Source organism: Schistocerca piceifrons, chromosome 11 (assembly GCF_021461385.2).
Source record: "Schistocerca piceifrons isolate TAMUIC-IGC-003096 chromosome 11, iqSchPice1.1, whole genome shotgun sequence".
NCBI lineage: Eukaryota > Metazoa > Arthropoda > Insecta > Orthoptera > Acrididae > Schistocerca > Schistocerca piceifrons.
In genome coordinates, this window is record NC_060148.1 from 159,773,044 (window position 1) to 159,791,819 (window position 18,776).

General features: G+C 40.6%; 1 protein-coding gene across 1 annotated transcript in view; it reads right to left on the reverse strand.

The window, feature by feature from the left end:
• LOC124720148 (zinc finger protein 729-like) overlaps positions 1-7,757 on the reverse strand; it is a 99,412-nt gene extending 91,655 nt beyond the window's left edge. The window contains exon 1 of the mRNA XM_047245454.1: positions 7,699-7,757. Within this exon, the coding sequence (XP_047101410.1) occupies positions 7,699-7,740 (42 nt within the window). The 5' untranslated portion in view covers positions 7,741-7,757. The remainder of the gene's footprint in view (positions 1-7,698) is intronic.
• Between the last annotated feature and the right edge of the window lie 11,019 nt (positions 7,758-18,776).

The window sequence follows — 18,776 nt, forward strand, 5'->3', positions numbered from 1 at the left end:
TTCAAGTTGCCGCCACTCATACCTCACCTGTCATTCAACAACTTCTTTGCCTCTATACTTCCGCCTCGACTGACATCTCTGCCCAAACTCTGTCTTTAAATATGTCTGCTTGTGTCTGTATGTGTGGATGGATATGTGTGTGTGTGCGCGCGCGCGCGAGTGTATACCCGTCCTTTTTCCCCCCTAAGGTAAGTCTTTCCGCTCCCGGGATTGGAATGACTCCTTACCCTCTCCCTTAAAACCCACATCCTTTCGTCTTTCCCTCTCCTTCCCTCTTTCCTGATGAGGCAGCCGTTGGTTGCGAAAGCTAGAATTTTGTGTGTATGTTTGTGTTTGTTTATGTTCCTATAGACCTGCCAGCGCTTTCGTTCAGTAAGTCACATCATCTTTGTTTTTTTTATATATATATATATATATATATATATATATATATATATATATATATATATATATATATATATATATATATATATATATATATATGAGAAGCAGAGTTGCTGCCAGGTAGTCTGAAAGCTACAATCTTCACAATAACTTAAAAGTGATAAAAAGTGAACAACTGCATTACTGGCTATTACCATGGACTTCAGTCAGTATTGAGCTTAGTGTTCTTAGAAATATGGGGAGTGTGGATGAGTGTGTTTTAGTGCTAAGTGTACCAGTGTTGCATTTTTCAGTGTGAATAAAGTGTTTGAGAATAATTGGCATCTAATTTACCTACATCGTAACAATACAATAAAATGGATCACTATGTAACACAGAAAAAAAGTAGAAACATCTGATGATTCTGGTCACCATTCAGCCACAAAAATACCACCAGATGTAAAAGCAGAGCCCAGCACTTCATCGAAACTTCCACAATAAAGTTCATCGACTGATTCCTTTAATCCTATGGATATTGGCAATTATTTGAATATATTAGGATCAGGAAATATTAGTGCTGATATAAAACACAAGCTTCTCGCAGCCCCAAGAAAACCTGGAAATGGTTATGCCTTTCCTACTTCTGAGCACAACAAGGGAGTTCCGGTTGAATGTAGACATGTGCACGATAATCATTTTGAACAATATCCATGGCTGGTGTTCTCACAAGTCAATAAGGGACTTCTTTGGATTAACTGTTCAATTTTTGTGAAGAATAAAATGGCTTGAGGAAAGAAATCCATTATAGCCAAGAAACTTGTGACTGAACCACTAAAAGTTTGCCGAACTTAGTAAAGATGGTGACCCTGAGACCCACTCTCAGCTCAAGCACCATGTTGAAGTGTCAACAGGTGCAAGATTATTTTGGCAACACGAGGAACGCAAACTTGAGGTCATAAATCAATTGTCAAGACACAGAATGGAAAGCATAAGGGAAACAGACCATCTTGTACCTATAATAAAAACAATCATATTTCATGGAAAGCAAAATATTCCCCTACAGGGGCACACAGATGATGAGAGTATATTAGAAAACGATAATGATCGTGAAAGTATAGTGAGTAACACGGGAAACTTTAGAGCTCTTATAAGATTTAGAATTGACGCTGGAGACTTGAAACTAAAACATCACCTTGAAACCACTAAAGCAAATGCCACTTCCATACATAAAACAATGTGTAACGAACTTAAGTCATGCTGTGAAACAGTGATGTTATCGAGATTACTGGAGGAAATCAAAGACTCTCATTATTACACCATAATCTTTGATGGGACTATGGACATAGTGCACATTGCCCAATTGAGTTTAGCTGCAAGTATCAATGAAGATAAGGATTGTAGTGGAAACATTCATGATGAATCTCAAGAGTGTCAACATGAACAGCGTATTGTTACTGGTGAAGTATTTAAGTACAACGATTCTAGGGAGAATGGAAAGCCTTTCTCTGTCCCTGGAGAACTGTGTGGGTATAGAATGTGATGGTTGCTCAGTTAGTATGTCAGAATTGATAGGAACTGTGGCTACAATATTAAAGAAAGCTATCAACGAGCAAGTAGCACCATGTTGAGGTCATCAGCTCAACCTTGCTGTCTCTCGCAGATGCGAAGTTGCAAGTGTGAGAAACTCACTTGGTACTATTGAAGAAGTAGTATCATTCTTTACAGTGTCTAGCAAGCGGTTTGCAACCTTGAGGAGTCACCTAAAACACTTGCTCCACTCACACTGTCAAATGAGATGGGTTGAGCGACATGATGCTGTTATTCAATTCGCAGCTGATCTCCAAATAGTTTGCCAAGTTCTTCAAGAAATACAGTTTTGAAGGGATAGAACAGCAGCTGCCAAAACCAATATTTTTGCTTGAGTTCTCTGTTATTGTGAGTTTATCACTCTGTTTACACTGAGTGACACTATGTGCATAACATATCCAGTCAGCAAAATCTTGCAAGTCTCTATCTTGGACGTCACAATGGCAGAAGTAAAATTAGATTAGATGTTCAAGGTGTATGACGACATGAGAGCTAAGGCTGATATCCGCTTTGCTTGTATTGTTAGAGGCAAAGGCAGTTATTGTAGAGTTAGACATGAAGGCAAGTGTTCCTTGTCTTACAGGCAGACAAAGACACTGGGAAAACTGCGATCAGAATGATGATGCTATGACATATTGGAAAAAACTTTGTATTCCAACACTGGACAATGTTACAACTGGCATGAGAGAATGTTTTGCTGAAGAAAATATTTATCATATAAAATTCAACATACTTTTGCCTTCACAACTACTGAAACATGATGGTAGTGATCCAGTGCGCAAAGTGAATGATTGCTTAACTGAACTACCATTCTTTGAAGAAGAATCACTCTGATTAAAAAGAGACTAACAAGACAGATTCTTCAATACAAGCAATGACCATAAATGCCCTTAATGATTGGCATTTGTAATGCAAGCATAGTCTCTCTGTCCTAGATCTGACTATCCTCCTTTGCACACAGTGTACAAAATATTTGCCTGTCTACCTGCATCTCTTGCTACAGTAGAAAGAACTTTTAGACTTTGTGGTGTACAAAGACATTTTGCCAGGAAGAATAGGTGCACAGAATTCATCATTTTAGGAACACTAACACAATTGTATCTTTTTTATAGCATAAGATGGCATTGTCTTCTATATGTGTATAATCAGTTTGAGTAAAACTTTCTTAAACTTTCCATGTGACTTAATAAGAAATAATGACAGAAAAAGTAAAGGTGGCTTAAGATATCTTTAGTGTCCCTTCCCGGTTTTTCTTTATCTGCCACTATCTCATATGAGATCTGGTGCAAGTTCTGTTGGCCAGCTCTGAACTGTAGCTCGTTTGCAACAACAAAATCTGTTGGTTGGGCTCAGAGGACATCCTAGGCTCACTTTTTGGCTGTTGGCTGAAGAGGTAATGAACGTTTCTTAGTGAGACAAAAGAATATCTTTTAATTTGTAGAGTCAAGCTGCAGATGAACAACTATCACCAAATTTGGAGCAGAGTTTAAGACTCAGATCAGACCTTTTATTAGTTTTGTGATCTCCACTACATATTCTGTGGAACATGGTAGGGTCCTCAAGTAGCAGCAATGAGTATGTTTCGGAGATGTAATCTCATCTTTACAAAACTGTAATGTGTAGATTTGTGCAGTCTATTGCACAGTCGTCTTGTTTGTTTTGAATGGCCAGCAAATGCTTGTCACAGAGCTTCAAACTGCAGTATGTAACACCAGCAGAGCACTGTACAGGATGCACAATTACTACTGAAAGAAAAGCATATTTTATTCACACCAGTAGAAGATATCAGGTATCAATCACTTAATGCTCCTAGTATGCATTGTTGCTGCTTTCAGATGCAGTGATGCAACTGCACTACCAGTGAGTGTTGACCATAATGGCACAGTGAGAGGAGGAATATTGCACTGGCTGAATGTTTGTTGCCATCATTGTGGGTTGACCCCAGCAAGCAAAATTATACCATATTGTGAAAATTGTTTTTATCAAGAAATGATCATAAGTACGGAATGCCAATATTACACATTCATGTCCACAACACTGCCCAAAGGACTGCTGTAAGGAAAACACGTTCCGATTGTTGGAACAGGATACGACAATACATCTAAATGTCTGAAAGAACAGACCCCACATACACAATTAAGGTGATGTCAGACAATGATCCTTGCAATGTAGATGCACACCACACTAACTCTTACAGGAACCAATTAGACACCATGTGTACTGAGGATCATGAGCATGGGCACTGCATTAGTGGTGTGTGAATAAGTTGAGAATTGGGTGTGACAGGAAGCACGCTAGAGTAGTCCATGCAGATGTGATGACCACTGTGTCTAGATGGCATAGTTGTCACTGCATTGCCTAGTCAGCATGAAACTCTGTTTCAAATCCTGGTTCAGCACAAATTTTAAACCCTCCCCATTGATGTAAATTAATGCCCATAGACAACTAATGTCTCTACTTTGTGCTCTGAGTCATTGTGCTATAGGATCAAAATACTATCTGTCCCCTTGGACATGTCCAAAAGATTAGACAACACATGCATATTTCATGTGTCGAGATTAGATATTAATAAAATTTATTTTGCAGTGATAGTGACTCCTTCCATTTATGTTTAACCAAAAATACGTAGCTTTACTTCGGGATACATTTCATAACCTTGTTTAGTCAAAAATCTTTGCTCCTGAATGTAGCATTACTGAGCTGAAACAACACCCATAGCAGTCAAAACCAATTTGCATGTATGCATTGGGTTACCATTACTTAAAACAAGGATTAATTTGGTACATTATTCGACAGCTAACAATACCGTAATTTAATCGGGGTTGTTTCAGAATCAAGTTACAAAAGTAGTGCTCTGTCTCTCTAATTTTATAATTACATTCCTTCCATGTCTCTCTAGTCAAGAGGTGCAATCTCATATTTTTGGCAGTCTGTTGCACAGCTCTCAATTCTTTTGAATGAACAACTACACAGTGCAGTAATGCATTAGCCTCCACTGGTGAAACATCAAAACAATATCAAGTTATACATTGCTTTCTCTGTGTGTTTTATAGTTAATTCTTGAATAGTAGTACTGGAATGGATATCACATGTGCATGCCGTGTGCAGATGGAGAAGCTGGCCTCAGTTCACGAACAACTGAAGATGCTTTTTGCCATGTTCAGCAGCGTTCAGACTGCTTCCTATTGTAGTAGTGGTGGCTGAGAATTTGGCTTGTCACATGGGATGCCTAAGGTGCCACCTATTTTGCCCATTGGCTCTGCTGTCATGACACCTTGTGGTGTACACAATGTGGCTGAGTTGTCCTCATCAAATGGTGAGGGATGGGTCGCAACAGTTAGCGCTGTTTGAGAGAGAGAGTGATGTGGAGACTGCCTCACCCATTGACCCTATGAGTGGACTGGCAGGGGTTCATTTGTCAGGGTCCAGACAGGCCCAAGTGGACAGAAGTTTTCTAGTTAATCAGGGCCTCCAATGTCAAATGCATTATGGAGCTTCTTAGGGAAATGGTGTCCAGTACTGGAAATTAATCCCGTGTGTACTGAATATGTCTGCCAGGGAGCCTCATCCGAGATGTGGAAAATGTCCTGCTGTGGCTATCAGGCACATAGGGTGTGTTTGGGTTCTGAGGCCACCTTCAGTTTATATTGAGAGGTAGCACAAATGGCGAAGAGCCCCTGTGTCACACGTAAGTGCATGCAGCACACACGGTTTGTATCAGCATTCCCAGAACTGATTCGAGTCCTTTGGTTTGGTGTGAGTGGAGGGTCTCAACCAAAGGCTTCATCGATTCTCTGACTGTCCAGACTGCAGACTGCTGGCCATGCGTTATGAGGTGGAGAATTCTAGGAATACTTGATGGGTCAGGGCTGCACTACACAAAGCAAGCTTTTTTTAGGCTAGGCAGTTGTTTGGGGTCCTCTGATGAATGCATGCTAGTCAGTGCAGAGATACAGAAATCAGACTACATACAAAGTAATGACCATACTACTATCAAAATGTTAACAGTAAATTCTTGATGTATTTGCAGATCCAGAATTTAATGCCCTCCAGGAAAGTTGTCATGATCAAAATACTTTTGGAACTGATAGCTGGCTGAATCCTGAGGTAGAAACACTTGAAATATCTAGCAAAGCAAGGAATGTACAATGAAGAGACAGAGGAGACACCACTGGGATGGGAGTGCCAGAAGAGACGAGGGGACAGGAAGGAAGAGAATGAATATGGATAAAATTTGTACTAAAAATCAAAGCACATGCTATTGGTGGTAATTCCTCAAATACTAGTGCAAGTAGGATTCTCAGATTCATTAATCTTTTTGAACAGTTGATTCGCCGGGAAATTTTCAAATTTTATATCAGACTAAACAGTTTCACATGACCAGTAATTATGGGATCCATTTCCATTCTTGCAGATGAAATTATGTTTTCAAGAGCCATCATACAGAATTACAATCTCAGTCAAGATTTTTACACCAGCTAGGTATGTCTGTAGTTTTGCACGTAGCTAGTGATCATCATCTGCTTTCCTCCAAAGATACCCCAGACTGGTAAATGACTGCCTGTATCGATGTCTCTGACCCAATGATATTATGTAGAACCTGAAAAGTCTCCATGTTCTTTGTAAAATCAGTTGCTCATGTATGATTGTGGCAGTTGTATGCTTCAAACATATATCTTTTTACAAACACATGAATTTCCATTAACTATTGCCAGTCACCACTGTACATACTTTTTTTGAACTGAGAGTACAACTGTGTTTCTTCAGCATTTTCAAATTTTGTTATTAAACTAAAGTGGGTCTTTTCTGTCTGCAATCCAGTTACTCACCACATACTTATTCATTGTGTGATTTATAGTCCATTTAATGTTTGCCCATATTCCTCTATGTAAATCATATTGGAAGTAAATGACATTCACTCATTGCCTAAATGGGATGCTGATAACTACGTACCTGCTCTTTCTAGCAAATTTATTCTCCTACCCTTCTTTAAGGACCCATTACATCCATTTACCATTGTTGATTTGCTGGCATCATGATCACTAACCCCTCTATGCACTAATACCATCTATAAGGACATGCTTGTTCATAGTTACAAGGTCTAAAGTATTTCAATTTTGTGTGGGCTGTCGAAGTAGCAGCTTACAACAGTTTTCAGACAACTGTTCAAAAGTACTTCACAAGACTGCCTGTCCATACCACTTGCAATGTATGCACAGACATCTTAGTCTCTACTCAGTAGGTTAGGATCACCTACTTTTTCTGCACTACTTTGTGTAGACTTTTCTTGAATGATTCTGTAACTGTCACAGCAGTAGAACATGGTGAATAAAAACATCCAATGCTGGTGTTCACATACACAGATCCATTAAGGAAACTGCTTTAAAACAGGAAATCATAGCTTGAGTCTTGCTAGCAATTATCATATAACTTCGCCAATGCTATCTCATGTAATTCTTATTTGTGCTTATGTGAAGAAGCAATTCTACAAACTCACAAACTAAACTGTTTCACCAGCTCAAAGGTAATATTTAAATCCATATGGGGTAAAGTGTAACAAAATATTCTATTTTACCTGTTTCCTCGTTTCCAACCTGGGACATACTAAATAATGTAAGTCTTGTCATCTTTACCCTAAAGTAAAAACAGGACTGATCAAGTGAATACACACACAATTGACAACCATCTCATTTTCACCCCAACTCAGCAATGATTAATTCCATGCAGTCATATAAATTCCAAAATTACCTCTTCCTTCGCACCCTCCTCCAACTCTTCTTTTACATTCATGCTGATTGGGAATACTTGGCCCTGTGGCAAAAATAACAAACTGTAATAAAAACAATTTTGTCAAAACAAAACAAAAATTTTGTGAAAAACTGACATACTGAGCCTGTGGCTGTATACGAAGTATTGGTTGATTCTTACACATAAGATTACAGCAACCAGCCACTTTTTATAAAATGGTTAAAATGGCTCTGAGCACTATGGGACATAACTGCTGTGGTCATCTGTCCCCTAGAACTTAGAACTACTTAAACGTAACTAACCCAAGGACATCACACACATCATCAATGCCCGAGGCAGGATTCGAACCTGCGACTGTATCGGCCATGTGGTTACGGACTGTAGCGCCTATAACCACTCTGCCATTACAGACAGCCCACTTTTTATAATGCTATTTATTCACTTAAATAGCACAATTACCGATTTTAAACTGATTGTTCCATCTTCATACGGCTAGTTCACTTTTTACATTACATTTTGAGTTTTGTTTCCCCATCTGACAAAACTTCTTTGGAGTGGTAATGCCCTACAACCAAAACAATATGTGAGACAGTGTCTTTTTAATCGTAATTGTGCTTCACAATAATTTTAAGTGATCTAAACAAATTATCATTAAATGGAAGATGTTTTGGTTACTTACAATGAAGAAATTTTGTCATTGCGTTCCACTGAAGGTTGTTTAATATCTTGCAACATCGATAACTGTATAATGCATTTTTTGTGAATATATATGCATAGAATGTAATGCACCACTTACACAGAAGTTTCGTCACATGGATGTATGCATACAAAGATGACGATATTACATCCATAACAATGCCAAAGTCTTCCACTCTCAGAGATATTTCATTATGTACTTGCATGTGATGGATATTTACAAATTGCTAATGTTACATTACTTACTACTTACATTGAAAGAGAACTGATTAAAATGAAAATAAACAAATGGAGCAGTCAGTTATAAAGTGTTACTGCAGTGATATTATGTAAATATTATGGTATACATTGGAACAAAGTTAATGAGAAGGGCGAGACCTACATAAATAAATGTTACAACTATGGACACATTATTGCATACATTGAAAGCAGTAAATGGGTTCGGATGGATGTGCACATATAAATATTGCAAATATTTTAAAAATGGACCTTTATTTATTTATTTACTTTTTCTTGTACTTTAATTTGGAAAGCAGGTGAATGAAATTTTGAAGAAAGACAGCATTGGCTAACTCTGTTTGTTCATAGAGGAGATTTTGTGGTGATTTGCTTTCATATACATATAATTCAATCTCCTCAAGCAAATGGAATGTCATGGGGTGACCTTTCCTCACCTTTTATTTATTTACTGCTAAAAGTTGGTTCTGAGTACTAAATACTGGTTTTTCTTTTTAAATGGCATTCTTGAGCTTCCATGCACGCACATTCACTTACTGAATCACTTACGCAGTTTCTACAGTATACCTTAATACAATTTTCACTGTGTCTGAAGCCAGTTATATCAATCTGTGCACTCTCATTCTCTTTTAATTACCTAACTGCTCATTGGGGGCAAGATTTAAATAAACTTGCTCTGTCTGCCTGAAGGCAGCTCTAGAAATCAGTGCACCGGTTTACTTTATTAAATTATCTACATGCACTTTGAAGTGTATTTTAAAAATTTCCTTTTTCTAGTGGTTCCAAGGCAGCTATAAATTCCTCCGTCTTCCAGTACAGCTATTCAGTTTTAACCTTTGAGATGAGTTATGCAACTGTCTTGTCTTAAAGAGACATCTGTTTCCAAATAATTATTTGTTCATTTGTTGAAGCATTTTCTTTAGTTGCAGTTTGTGAAGGTGGAAATTTTGAATCTAAAATCTAAGAACTGGTGTCAGACACAGCTTTTGTCTTTAACTATTGCCTTATTTAAATTATCACTAAACTAAAGTGCGTAATGTCTTAAATTTGATAGTTCAGAGTATTGTATGTAATCCTGCTAATGTATCTGATTTTAGTTATTTTTCTTAAATAAATACATTTTAATAAACAATGGTGACTCATGTGAAGCCCAATCCATCCAGTCTTTCCACTTAATTTCCCCTTTTCCTGCTGTATGTTTGGTTGGTAACAGGATGGTTATTTTCCTGGAAGTAAAGGGGGAAGGTATCCTCATACTGTCATTCACAATGATATGTGTGTGTGTGTGTGTGTGTGTGTGTGTGTGTGTGTGTGTGTGTGTAGGTACCCACTGCTGAACATGAGATCCCATGACTGTCCAAGTTTGTCCTTATTGAAGAAGCAACAGTTAATCTACAAATTTAAAGTGCATCAGTTTCCGTGTAAGGGCAGTGTTGCCAAACTTGAGGCTCGTCTGCAAGCCGGTGTGGACAACTGCTTGGTGATTAGTACCAACTGCACCGTGGAGGTATATGTTGCACTATCTGACTGAGCTCCGGCCATGACAACCTTGTGTCAGAATGTAGAGTATTTAGGAAGTAGTCAAGCCCACCGTAAGCAAAGATATACAATTCAGGCACAATTGATCCATTGGGATAATCACTTATGTGGTATTCCACAATGTAATCTCTATTCTAAGCCAGTTATATTGGCTCTGCAGTTACAGGGGTAGGTGCATGACTTGCAATGTGGTGTCAGTCACCATGATTTAAGAAAATTAAGAGCAATAGGTGGTGAACAAGATTCTCCTACCAACAGGTAACTCCTGGAAGTAGTAGCAATGCCACAGACACCTTTAAGGACCAGAATGGAATTCATTTGGGAAATTACCTTACCAAATAATATTACTGCTTGAAGCTATAATGGAACTTTCAATTTAGAATTTAAAGACAGGTGAAATCCATTCTGTGGATCATGGCCAAATTTACATTTCATGCTGACACTTTGGCCATCTCCAATAACATTGTTGTTCAGGCATTGTACCCCCTGTGCTAAGCTGTGTTTTCAGTTGAATTTTACACAAAATTGCAACATTGAGGGAGTTGTGGAAATCAATTATTGGGCTGACATTGTCATCTCATATTAAGAGGCTGCTCAAGCATAAACATTTTTGGCTAGTGCCGTTTCCTGATGAACTTTTTCCTGGGTACATAGATGAATGCATATCGCTATTCCATCCTTGGAATTGCAAGTCACAGAGATACAAAAACTCAATAATATATTACAGAAAATGCAGCCACACGACCGTTTATTGATCACCTTCGCTAATAAATGCACATCTTTTACTGAATCAGAGGCTTTCGTGTCCGCCATTGAAACCTGAGTTTCGCAGACCAGCAGTGATGGGGGCTTAAGTGTCATTATCAGGATGGGGATCGAGATTCCAGGCAATTTAAAAGGACACCACCCATACGGAACAAGCGTAGGATGTGTTTCCAGTGTAACAAAGAGTGGTATTTGGTATGGCAATGTCTGGTTCCATGGAAATAGAGTCAAAGAGCTGACATCACAAGGAATGAAAGAGGCATGGTAGTGCTCTACTGCCGAAATGCTGTGTCTGTGCCACGTCCGAGGTAGGGGAAACCCTGCCTTACCTTTGGGCACAACTAAACCAGGAACCAGTGTGCACCCTCATCCACTCTGGCAGTTCAGTTTCTCATTTAGATTATCTGTGGTATTTGGAGTTCTGCCATATCTGTGAATTGTCTCATTTGCATCTGTCCTCCCAATGTTGAGCTCTCACTGGGCAGATGTAGCCTCTGATTAGCAAAACTGAGTATGGGAAAATTTTCTTGGCCTGTGAAGTGGACAGTAATTATAAATCTTTCAGTGAACTTAATTTTGGAGTGTGTTTTTCTAAGTGGTAGTGTGTTGTTGTTAGATTGTCAAGGCAGGGTTGTTTATTTTTAGTTTAACCCAGCTGAAAAATTCACATTGTGCTCCTGTCAGGTTGCCACAGGAATTCGTAATGTGTTACTGCAATGTTCACAATTTGAGCTCTTTCACCTTGGTCTAGTAGAGATGAAGCAGGTACTGGAAGCTCTTGATTGTTTACCATAGGTGTTGACTAACAGATTGGACATCACCAATAAAATCCAGTACAAGATTCACCTTACAAATGACATTCCAGAGAGGCAGGATCTTTACAGGCTTTCTCCATTAAAGACGAAATGTATATGTGCTCTAATTAATAATATCTTGTTTGATGAAGTCATCAGACCCTCAACCTCAGCCTATGCTTCTGCCATATTCTCAGTATCTACGGGCAGCAGTGGGGTTTTCATCCAGTTAATGAGAAGGTAGTTTTGGAATCTGTGCCACTTACCAAACTGCATAATTCTTTTACTTGGTTCAGTCGGGCTCAGTATTTTACTGTCCTGGATCTCAATCTTATTTATTATCAGATCATGTTAACAGAGGATTCCAAGCATATCACTGCCTTCTGTACAGATTGGAACCTCCACGATTTTAACAGGGTGCCCTTTGGTTGCCATTATGTCTTGCCTTCTAGATTTTGTTATTGGTGATTTCACGTTCAAGTGTGTCTGTATTTAGCTAGATGGAATGGTAATTTACAATTCTAGTCTGTCTGAACACTTGCAACATCTTGAGGCAGTTCTGGTTTATCAGAGGGAGGTGGGACTTACTGTGAAACCATCTAAAATGACACTGGCACATAGGTTTCATTATTGGGACATCTTAGTTGACTCTTATTGCATTAGAATTGACCAGGAGCAAACTAGTGATTTGCGAAAAATTCCAGCTCCTAGAAATAAGAAAGGTGTGGCACACTTCAAAGGCATGACAATTTTTTTTCGAAATTTTGTGCCCAATTTTACTAAATTACTGGGACACCTTAACGATTTAAGAAATTTCAAATGGGATGAAAGTCATCCGGAATCTTCTGAAGTGATTAAGGTGGCACTTAGCAACCCACTAGTATTACCCATACCCAATTTTGAGCTCCTGTTCCTCTTGCAGACAGACACCTAACTCTTCTGGAATAGAAAGTGGCAGGTGTCCTCCTGCAGGAACAGAATGGGAGAGGAGGTGTTGCGGGTTGATGCCCTATAACCTATGCATCTTGGAAATTTTCATCTGCGGGGATGGAGTATTCTATGCATGAATGGGAAGCCTTGGTGGTTTTGTTTGCCCTTGAGAAATTCAGAATTTATTTGGAACACCAGGAATTTTGTTTTGAGACTGACAATCAAGCTCTTAGTTAGGTTTTGGCTCATTATTTCCTTAACACCCTCTTAGGCAGTCATTTGGACATTTATAAAACTGTTGTCAAGATCAGACCATACATCACCTAGTCTTCCCAGTGTATGGAAGCCCAGAGGTTGGTGGGGGCCAAGGTCATTCAACATGTCACCTTGTCCTCCCTGTATAAGGATGTCCAGAGGTTGGTGGGGGAGTGAGAGCAATAAGGGAGCTAAGATCAACCCAAATTCCCTCATGGGGCTTTTAGAGTCTACCCATTAGGAATGCCTGATGCATAAATTTCTTGTTGATTATATAGGTCTACTTCCTCATGTGTGTGGGGGTATTAGGCACCTCTTAGTTATCATAGATGACTTTTCTCGTTTTTTTTTTTACTCATTCCAAGCAGAGGAGTGACCATCCTGGTAGCTATCCAGCATGTCTTATGAATTTTTTCTATTTACAGGCCACCCAGGATGCTTGTTAGCTTTTGTTTCCCAGCTATTCATGACATTCTGGCCTAACAATTCACAGCAAGGTTCAGACGAAGTGGGACATGTCAGTACCATGGCTCAATTTTGACTTTTACACTGCACAACTCAAGTCCCTGGACGCTACCCCTTATGCTAGCACATCTGGCCAATTCTCCTCTTGTCAACCTGTGCTCAATCAATGACTTGCTTCCAGAACAAGTCACCCTAGCAGTAACACAGCACAACTGGTGCTAGGCTGGATAAATACTAAAATTGCACATTACAAGCTAGCCATCTGCTACAATCAGGGACTAAATGATTGAGTGTAAAGGTTGGGGACAGAGTGCAAGTTTGAAACCCTAATATTGCTCAAAAATGGGAGTTGGGGCACTAGCAAGATAGCTGCTCAGTTCTTGGGACCCTGTGAGATTGTCAGGGTGGTGAGCCTGGTAAACCTTCTGGTTCTGAATTTACACAAAAGTAAAGCTTCATGCATGCACATTACACAGTCGAAGGAGAGTCAGATGTAAAGGGCTCCTGAATGGTAGGGAAGGGGGAATTTGGTTTGGTGGGGAAGGTTGAGCCATGGTGCACTCCCTCTTTGAATTCCAGCCCCATGTGTCAGGCAGATGTCACTTCTCACAGCTCTGAGCTCATGGTGCCAGTGGGCATTGTGGAGCCAAACTGGGTGTACAGGAACAGCAGTGGATCTCACAGACAGTTGGTGTCTTAAAGGTGTACTGGAGGGTGAACCATGCAGGGGTCATGGGCAGCATGTGCTTTTTGGCTGAACTTCATGTGCCACTTTAATTATCACCATCACTAAAAAAAAATCTTCTTTCAATAATGGTAACTGCCATAGTCTGATCAGCCCCAATATTATCATCACTCATCTAAAAGCTGGTATGTTCACCTCTGGCACAGGTAACGGAAGGGAGACATTGTAGCATGGAAGCAATGAGGCCTTGGTAGATCACTGGATGATGTTGGCACCATATCTGTACACTCAGGTCACCTCATTCCCATAAATTCTGAAAGGGGGAATGATCTCTGAAGTTATGTTAAATCACATCCCAAATGTGTTCGATCAGGTTCACAGCTCACGAGTTGGGTGGCCATCACATCAATTGGAACTCACCACTGTGTTCCTCAAACCATTCTATCACACTTGTGGCCTTGTGAAATGATGCATTATTTTGATGAAAAATGACACTGCCAGTGGGAAATATGATCGGCGTGAAGGGGGTGGACCTAACATGAACCATGGACCTTGCCACTGGTAGGGAGGCTTGTGTGCCTCAGCAGTACAGAGAGCCATTCGGTAGGTGCAACCCCAATGGAGGGGTGTCTGTTGAGGGGCCAGACAAATGTGTGGTCCCTGAAGAGGAGCAGCAGTCTTTTCAGTAGTTGCAGGGGCAACAGTCAGGATGAATAACTGATCTGACCTTGTAACATTAACCAAAGAACCCTGCTGTGCTCACACTGCGGACAAATGAAAGCAAGGGGAAACTATGGCCATAATTTTTGCTTAGGGGATGCAGCTTTAATGTGTGGTTAAATGATGGCATCCTCTTGGGTAAAATATTCCAGAGGTAAAATAGTCCCCCATTCAGATCTCCGGGTGGGTGTAACTCAGGACCACGTCGTTATCAGGAGAAAGAAAACTGGCATTCTACGGATTGGAAAGTGAAACGTCAGATCCCTTAATTAGGAAGGTAGATTTAAAAATGGAAACGGATATGTTAAAGCTAGATATAGTGGGAATTAGTGAAGTTCGATGACATGGGGAACAAGACTTCTGGTCAGATGAATACAGAATTACAAATACAAAATCAAATAGGGATAATGGAGGAGTAGGATTAATAATGAATAAAAATAGGAGCACATATAAACTACTACAAACAGCATAGTGAACACATTGTTGTAGCCAAGATACACACAAAGCCCACACCTACCATAGTAGTACAAGTTTATATGCCAACTAGCTCCACCGATGAAGAGATTGAAAAAATGAATGATGAGATGAAAGAAATTATTTAGATAGTGAAGGGAGACGAAAGTTTAATAGTGGTGGGGGAGTGGAATTCAATATTAGGAAGAGGAAGAGAGGAGGAGGAGGAGGAAGAGGGAGAGGAAGAGAGCAGGGAGAGGAAGAGAGCAGGAAGAGGAAGAGAGCAGGAAGAGGAAGAGAGCAGGAAGAGGAAGAGAGCAGGAAGAGGAAGAGAGCAGGAAGAGGAAGAGAGCAGGAAGAGGAAGAGAGCAGGAAGAGGAAGAGAGCAGGAAGAGGAAGAGAGCAGGAAGAGGAAGAGAGCAGGAAGAGGAAGAGAGCAGGAAGAGGAAGAGAGCAGGAAGAGGAAGAGAGCAGGAAGAGGAAGAGAGCAGGAAGAGGAAGAGAGCAGGAAGAGGAAGAGAGCAGGAAGAGGAAGAGAGCAGGAAGAGGAAGAGAGCAGGAAGAGGAAGAGAGCAGGAAGAGGAAGAGAGCAGGAAGAGGAAGAGAGCAGGAAGAGGAAGAGAGCAGGAAGAGGAAGAGAGCAGGAAGAGGAAGAGAGCAGGAAGAGGAAGAGAGCAGGAAGAGGAAGAGAGCAGGAAGAGGAAGAGAGCAGGAAGAGGAAGAGAGCAGGAAGAGGAAGAGAGCAGGAAGAGGAAGAGAGCAGGAAGAGGAAGAGAGCAGGAAGAGGAAGAGAGCAGGAAGAGGAAGAGAGCAGGAAGAGGAAGAGAGCAGGAAGAGGAAGAGAGCAGGAAGAGGAAGAGAGCAGGAAGAGGAAGAGAGCAGGAAGAGGAAGAGAGCAGGAAGAGGAAGAGAGAAGGAAGAGGAAGAGAGAAGGAAGAGGAAGAGAGAAGGAAGAGGAAGAGAGAAGGAAGAGGAAGAGAGAAGGAAGAGGAAGAGAGAAGGAAGAGGAAGAGAGAAGGAAGAGGAAGAGAGAAGGAAGAGGAAGAGAGCAGGAAGAGGAAGAGAGCAGGAAGAGGAAGAGAGCAGGAAGAGGAAGAGAGCAGGAAGAGGAAGAGAGCAGGAAGAGGAAGAGAGCAGGAAGAGGAAGAGAGCAGGAAGAGGAAGAGAGCAGGAAGAGGAAGAGAGCAGGAAGAGGAAGAGAGCAGGAAGAGGAAGAGAGCAGGAAGAGGAAGAGAGCAGGAAGAGGAAGAGAGCAGGAAGAGGAAGAGAGCAGGAAGAGGAAGAGAGCAGGAAGAGGAAGAGAGCAGGAAGAGGAAGATAGCAGGAAGAGGAAGAGAGCAGGAAGAGGAAGAGAGCAGGAAGAGTAAGAGAGCAGGAAGAGGAAGAGAGAAGGAAGAGGAAGAGAGAAGGAAGAGGAAGAGAGAAGGAAGAGGAAGAGAGAAGGAAGAGGAAGAGAGAAGGAAGAGGAAGAGAGAAGGAAGAGGAAGAGAGAAGGAAGAGGAAGAGAGAAGGAAGAGGAAGAGAGAAGGAAGAGGAAGAGAGAAGGAAGAGGAAGAGAGAAGGAAGAGGAAGAGAGAAGGAAGAGGAAGAGAGAAGGAAGAGGAAGAGAGAAGGAAGAGGAAGAGAGAAGGAAGAGGAAGAGAGAAGGAAGAGGAAGAGAGAAGGAAGAGGAAGAGAGAAGGAAGAGGAAGAGAGAAGGAAGAGGAAGAGAGAAGGAAGAGGAAGAGAGAAGGAAGAGGAAGAGAAGGAAAAGTCGTAAGTGAATATGGGTAAGGAATGAAAGAGGAAGCTGTCTGGTAGAATTTTGCACAGAGCATAACTTCATCACAAACTATGTGCTCAAAAGTATCCGTACACCCCCAAAAACATACTTTTTCATATTAGGTGCATTGTGCTACCACCTACTGCCAGGTACTGCAACTCAGCGACCTCAGTAGTCATTAGACATCATGAGAGCACAATCTGGCACTCCGTGGAACTCATCGACTTCGAACGTGGTCAGGCGATTGGGGGTCACTTGTGTCACACATCTGTATGTGAGATTTCCACACTCCTGAACATCCCTAGATCCACTGTTTCCGATGTGATAGGTGAAGTAAAAACGCGAAGAGACACTTGCAGCACAGAAGCATACAGGCCAATCTCTTCTGTTGACTGACAGATACCGCTGACACTTGAAGATAGTCGTAATGTGTAATAGGCAGACATCTGTCCCGACCTGAAGGAACTGCAAAAAGGCAGGACATTCAAGAGATGGGATGTGGATAAACTGAAAGAATCAGAGGCTGTAGAGAGTTTCAGAGAGCATTAGGGAACCACTAACAAAAACTTGAGAAAGAGATACAGTAGATAAGTAAAGGGTAGCTTTGAGAGATGGAATAGTAAAGGCAGCAGAGGATCAAGTAGGTCAAAAGATGAGGTTAGTAGAAATCCTTGGGTAACAGAATAGATACTGAATTTTATAGATGAAAGGAGAAAATATAAAAATGCAGTAAATGAAGCAAGCAAAAAGGAATACAAATGTCTCAAAAATGAGATTGACAGGAAGTGCAAAATGGCTAAGCAGGGATGGTTATAGGACAAATTTAAGGATATAGAGGCATACATGACTAGGGGTTAGACATATACAGCCTACTTGAATACTGAAGAGATCTTTGGAGAAAAGAGAACCACCTGTAATAATATCAAGAGCTCTGATGGGAAACCAGTTCCAAGCAAAGAAGGGAAGGCAAAAAGATGAAAGGAGTTTATAGAATGTCCATACAAGGGCGATGTACTTGCGGGCAATATTATGGAAATGGAAGATGACGTAGACAAGGATGAAATGGGAGATACGATACTACATGAAGAGTTTGACAGTGCTGAAAGACCTAAGTTGAAACAAGGCCCTGGGAGTAGACAACATCCACTGAAACTACCGACAGCCTTGACAAAACTCTGCCATCTGGTGAGCAAGATGTATGAGAAAGGCGAAATACCCTCAGACCTCATGAAGAATATAATAGTTGCAATCCCAAAGAAATCAAGTGTTGACAGGTGTGAAAATTACCAAACTATCCGTTAGTAAGTCACAGCTGTAGAATACTAACATGAATGCTTTACAGACGAATGGAAAAACTGTTAGAAGCTGACCTCAAGGAAGATTAGTTTGGATTCCGTAAAGATGTTGGAACACGTGAGGCAATACTGACCCTACGACTTATCTAGAAGATAGATTAAAGAAAGGCAAACCTACATTGGTAACATTTGTAGACTCAGAGAAAGCTTTTGACAATATTGACTGGAATACTCTCTGAAATTCTGAAGGTGGCATTTGCCAAATACAGGGAGTGAAAAGCTATTTACAATTTGTACAGAAACCAGATGGCAGTTATAGAAGTGAAGGACTGAAAGGGAAGCAGCGATTGGGAAGAGAGTGAGACAGAGTTAAACCTTTCCCCAGTGTTATTCAATCTGTATACTGAGCAACCAATAAAGGAAACAAAAAAAAAAAATTCTGAGTAGGTATTAAAATCCAGGGAGAAGAAATAAAAACTTTG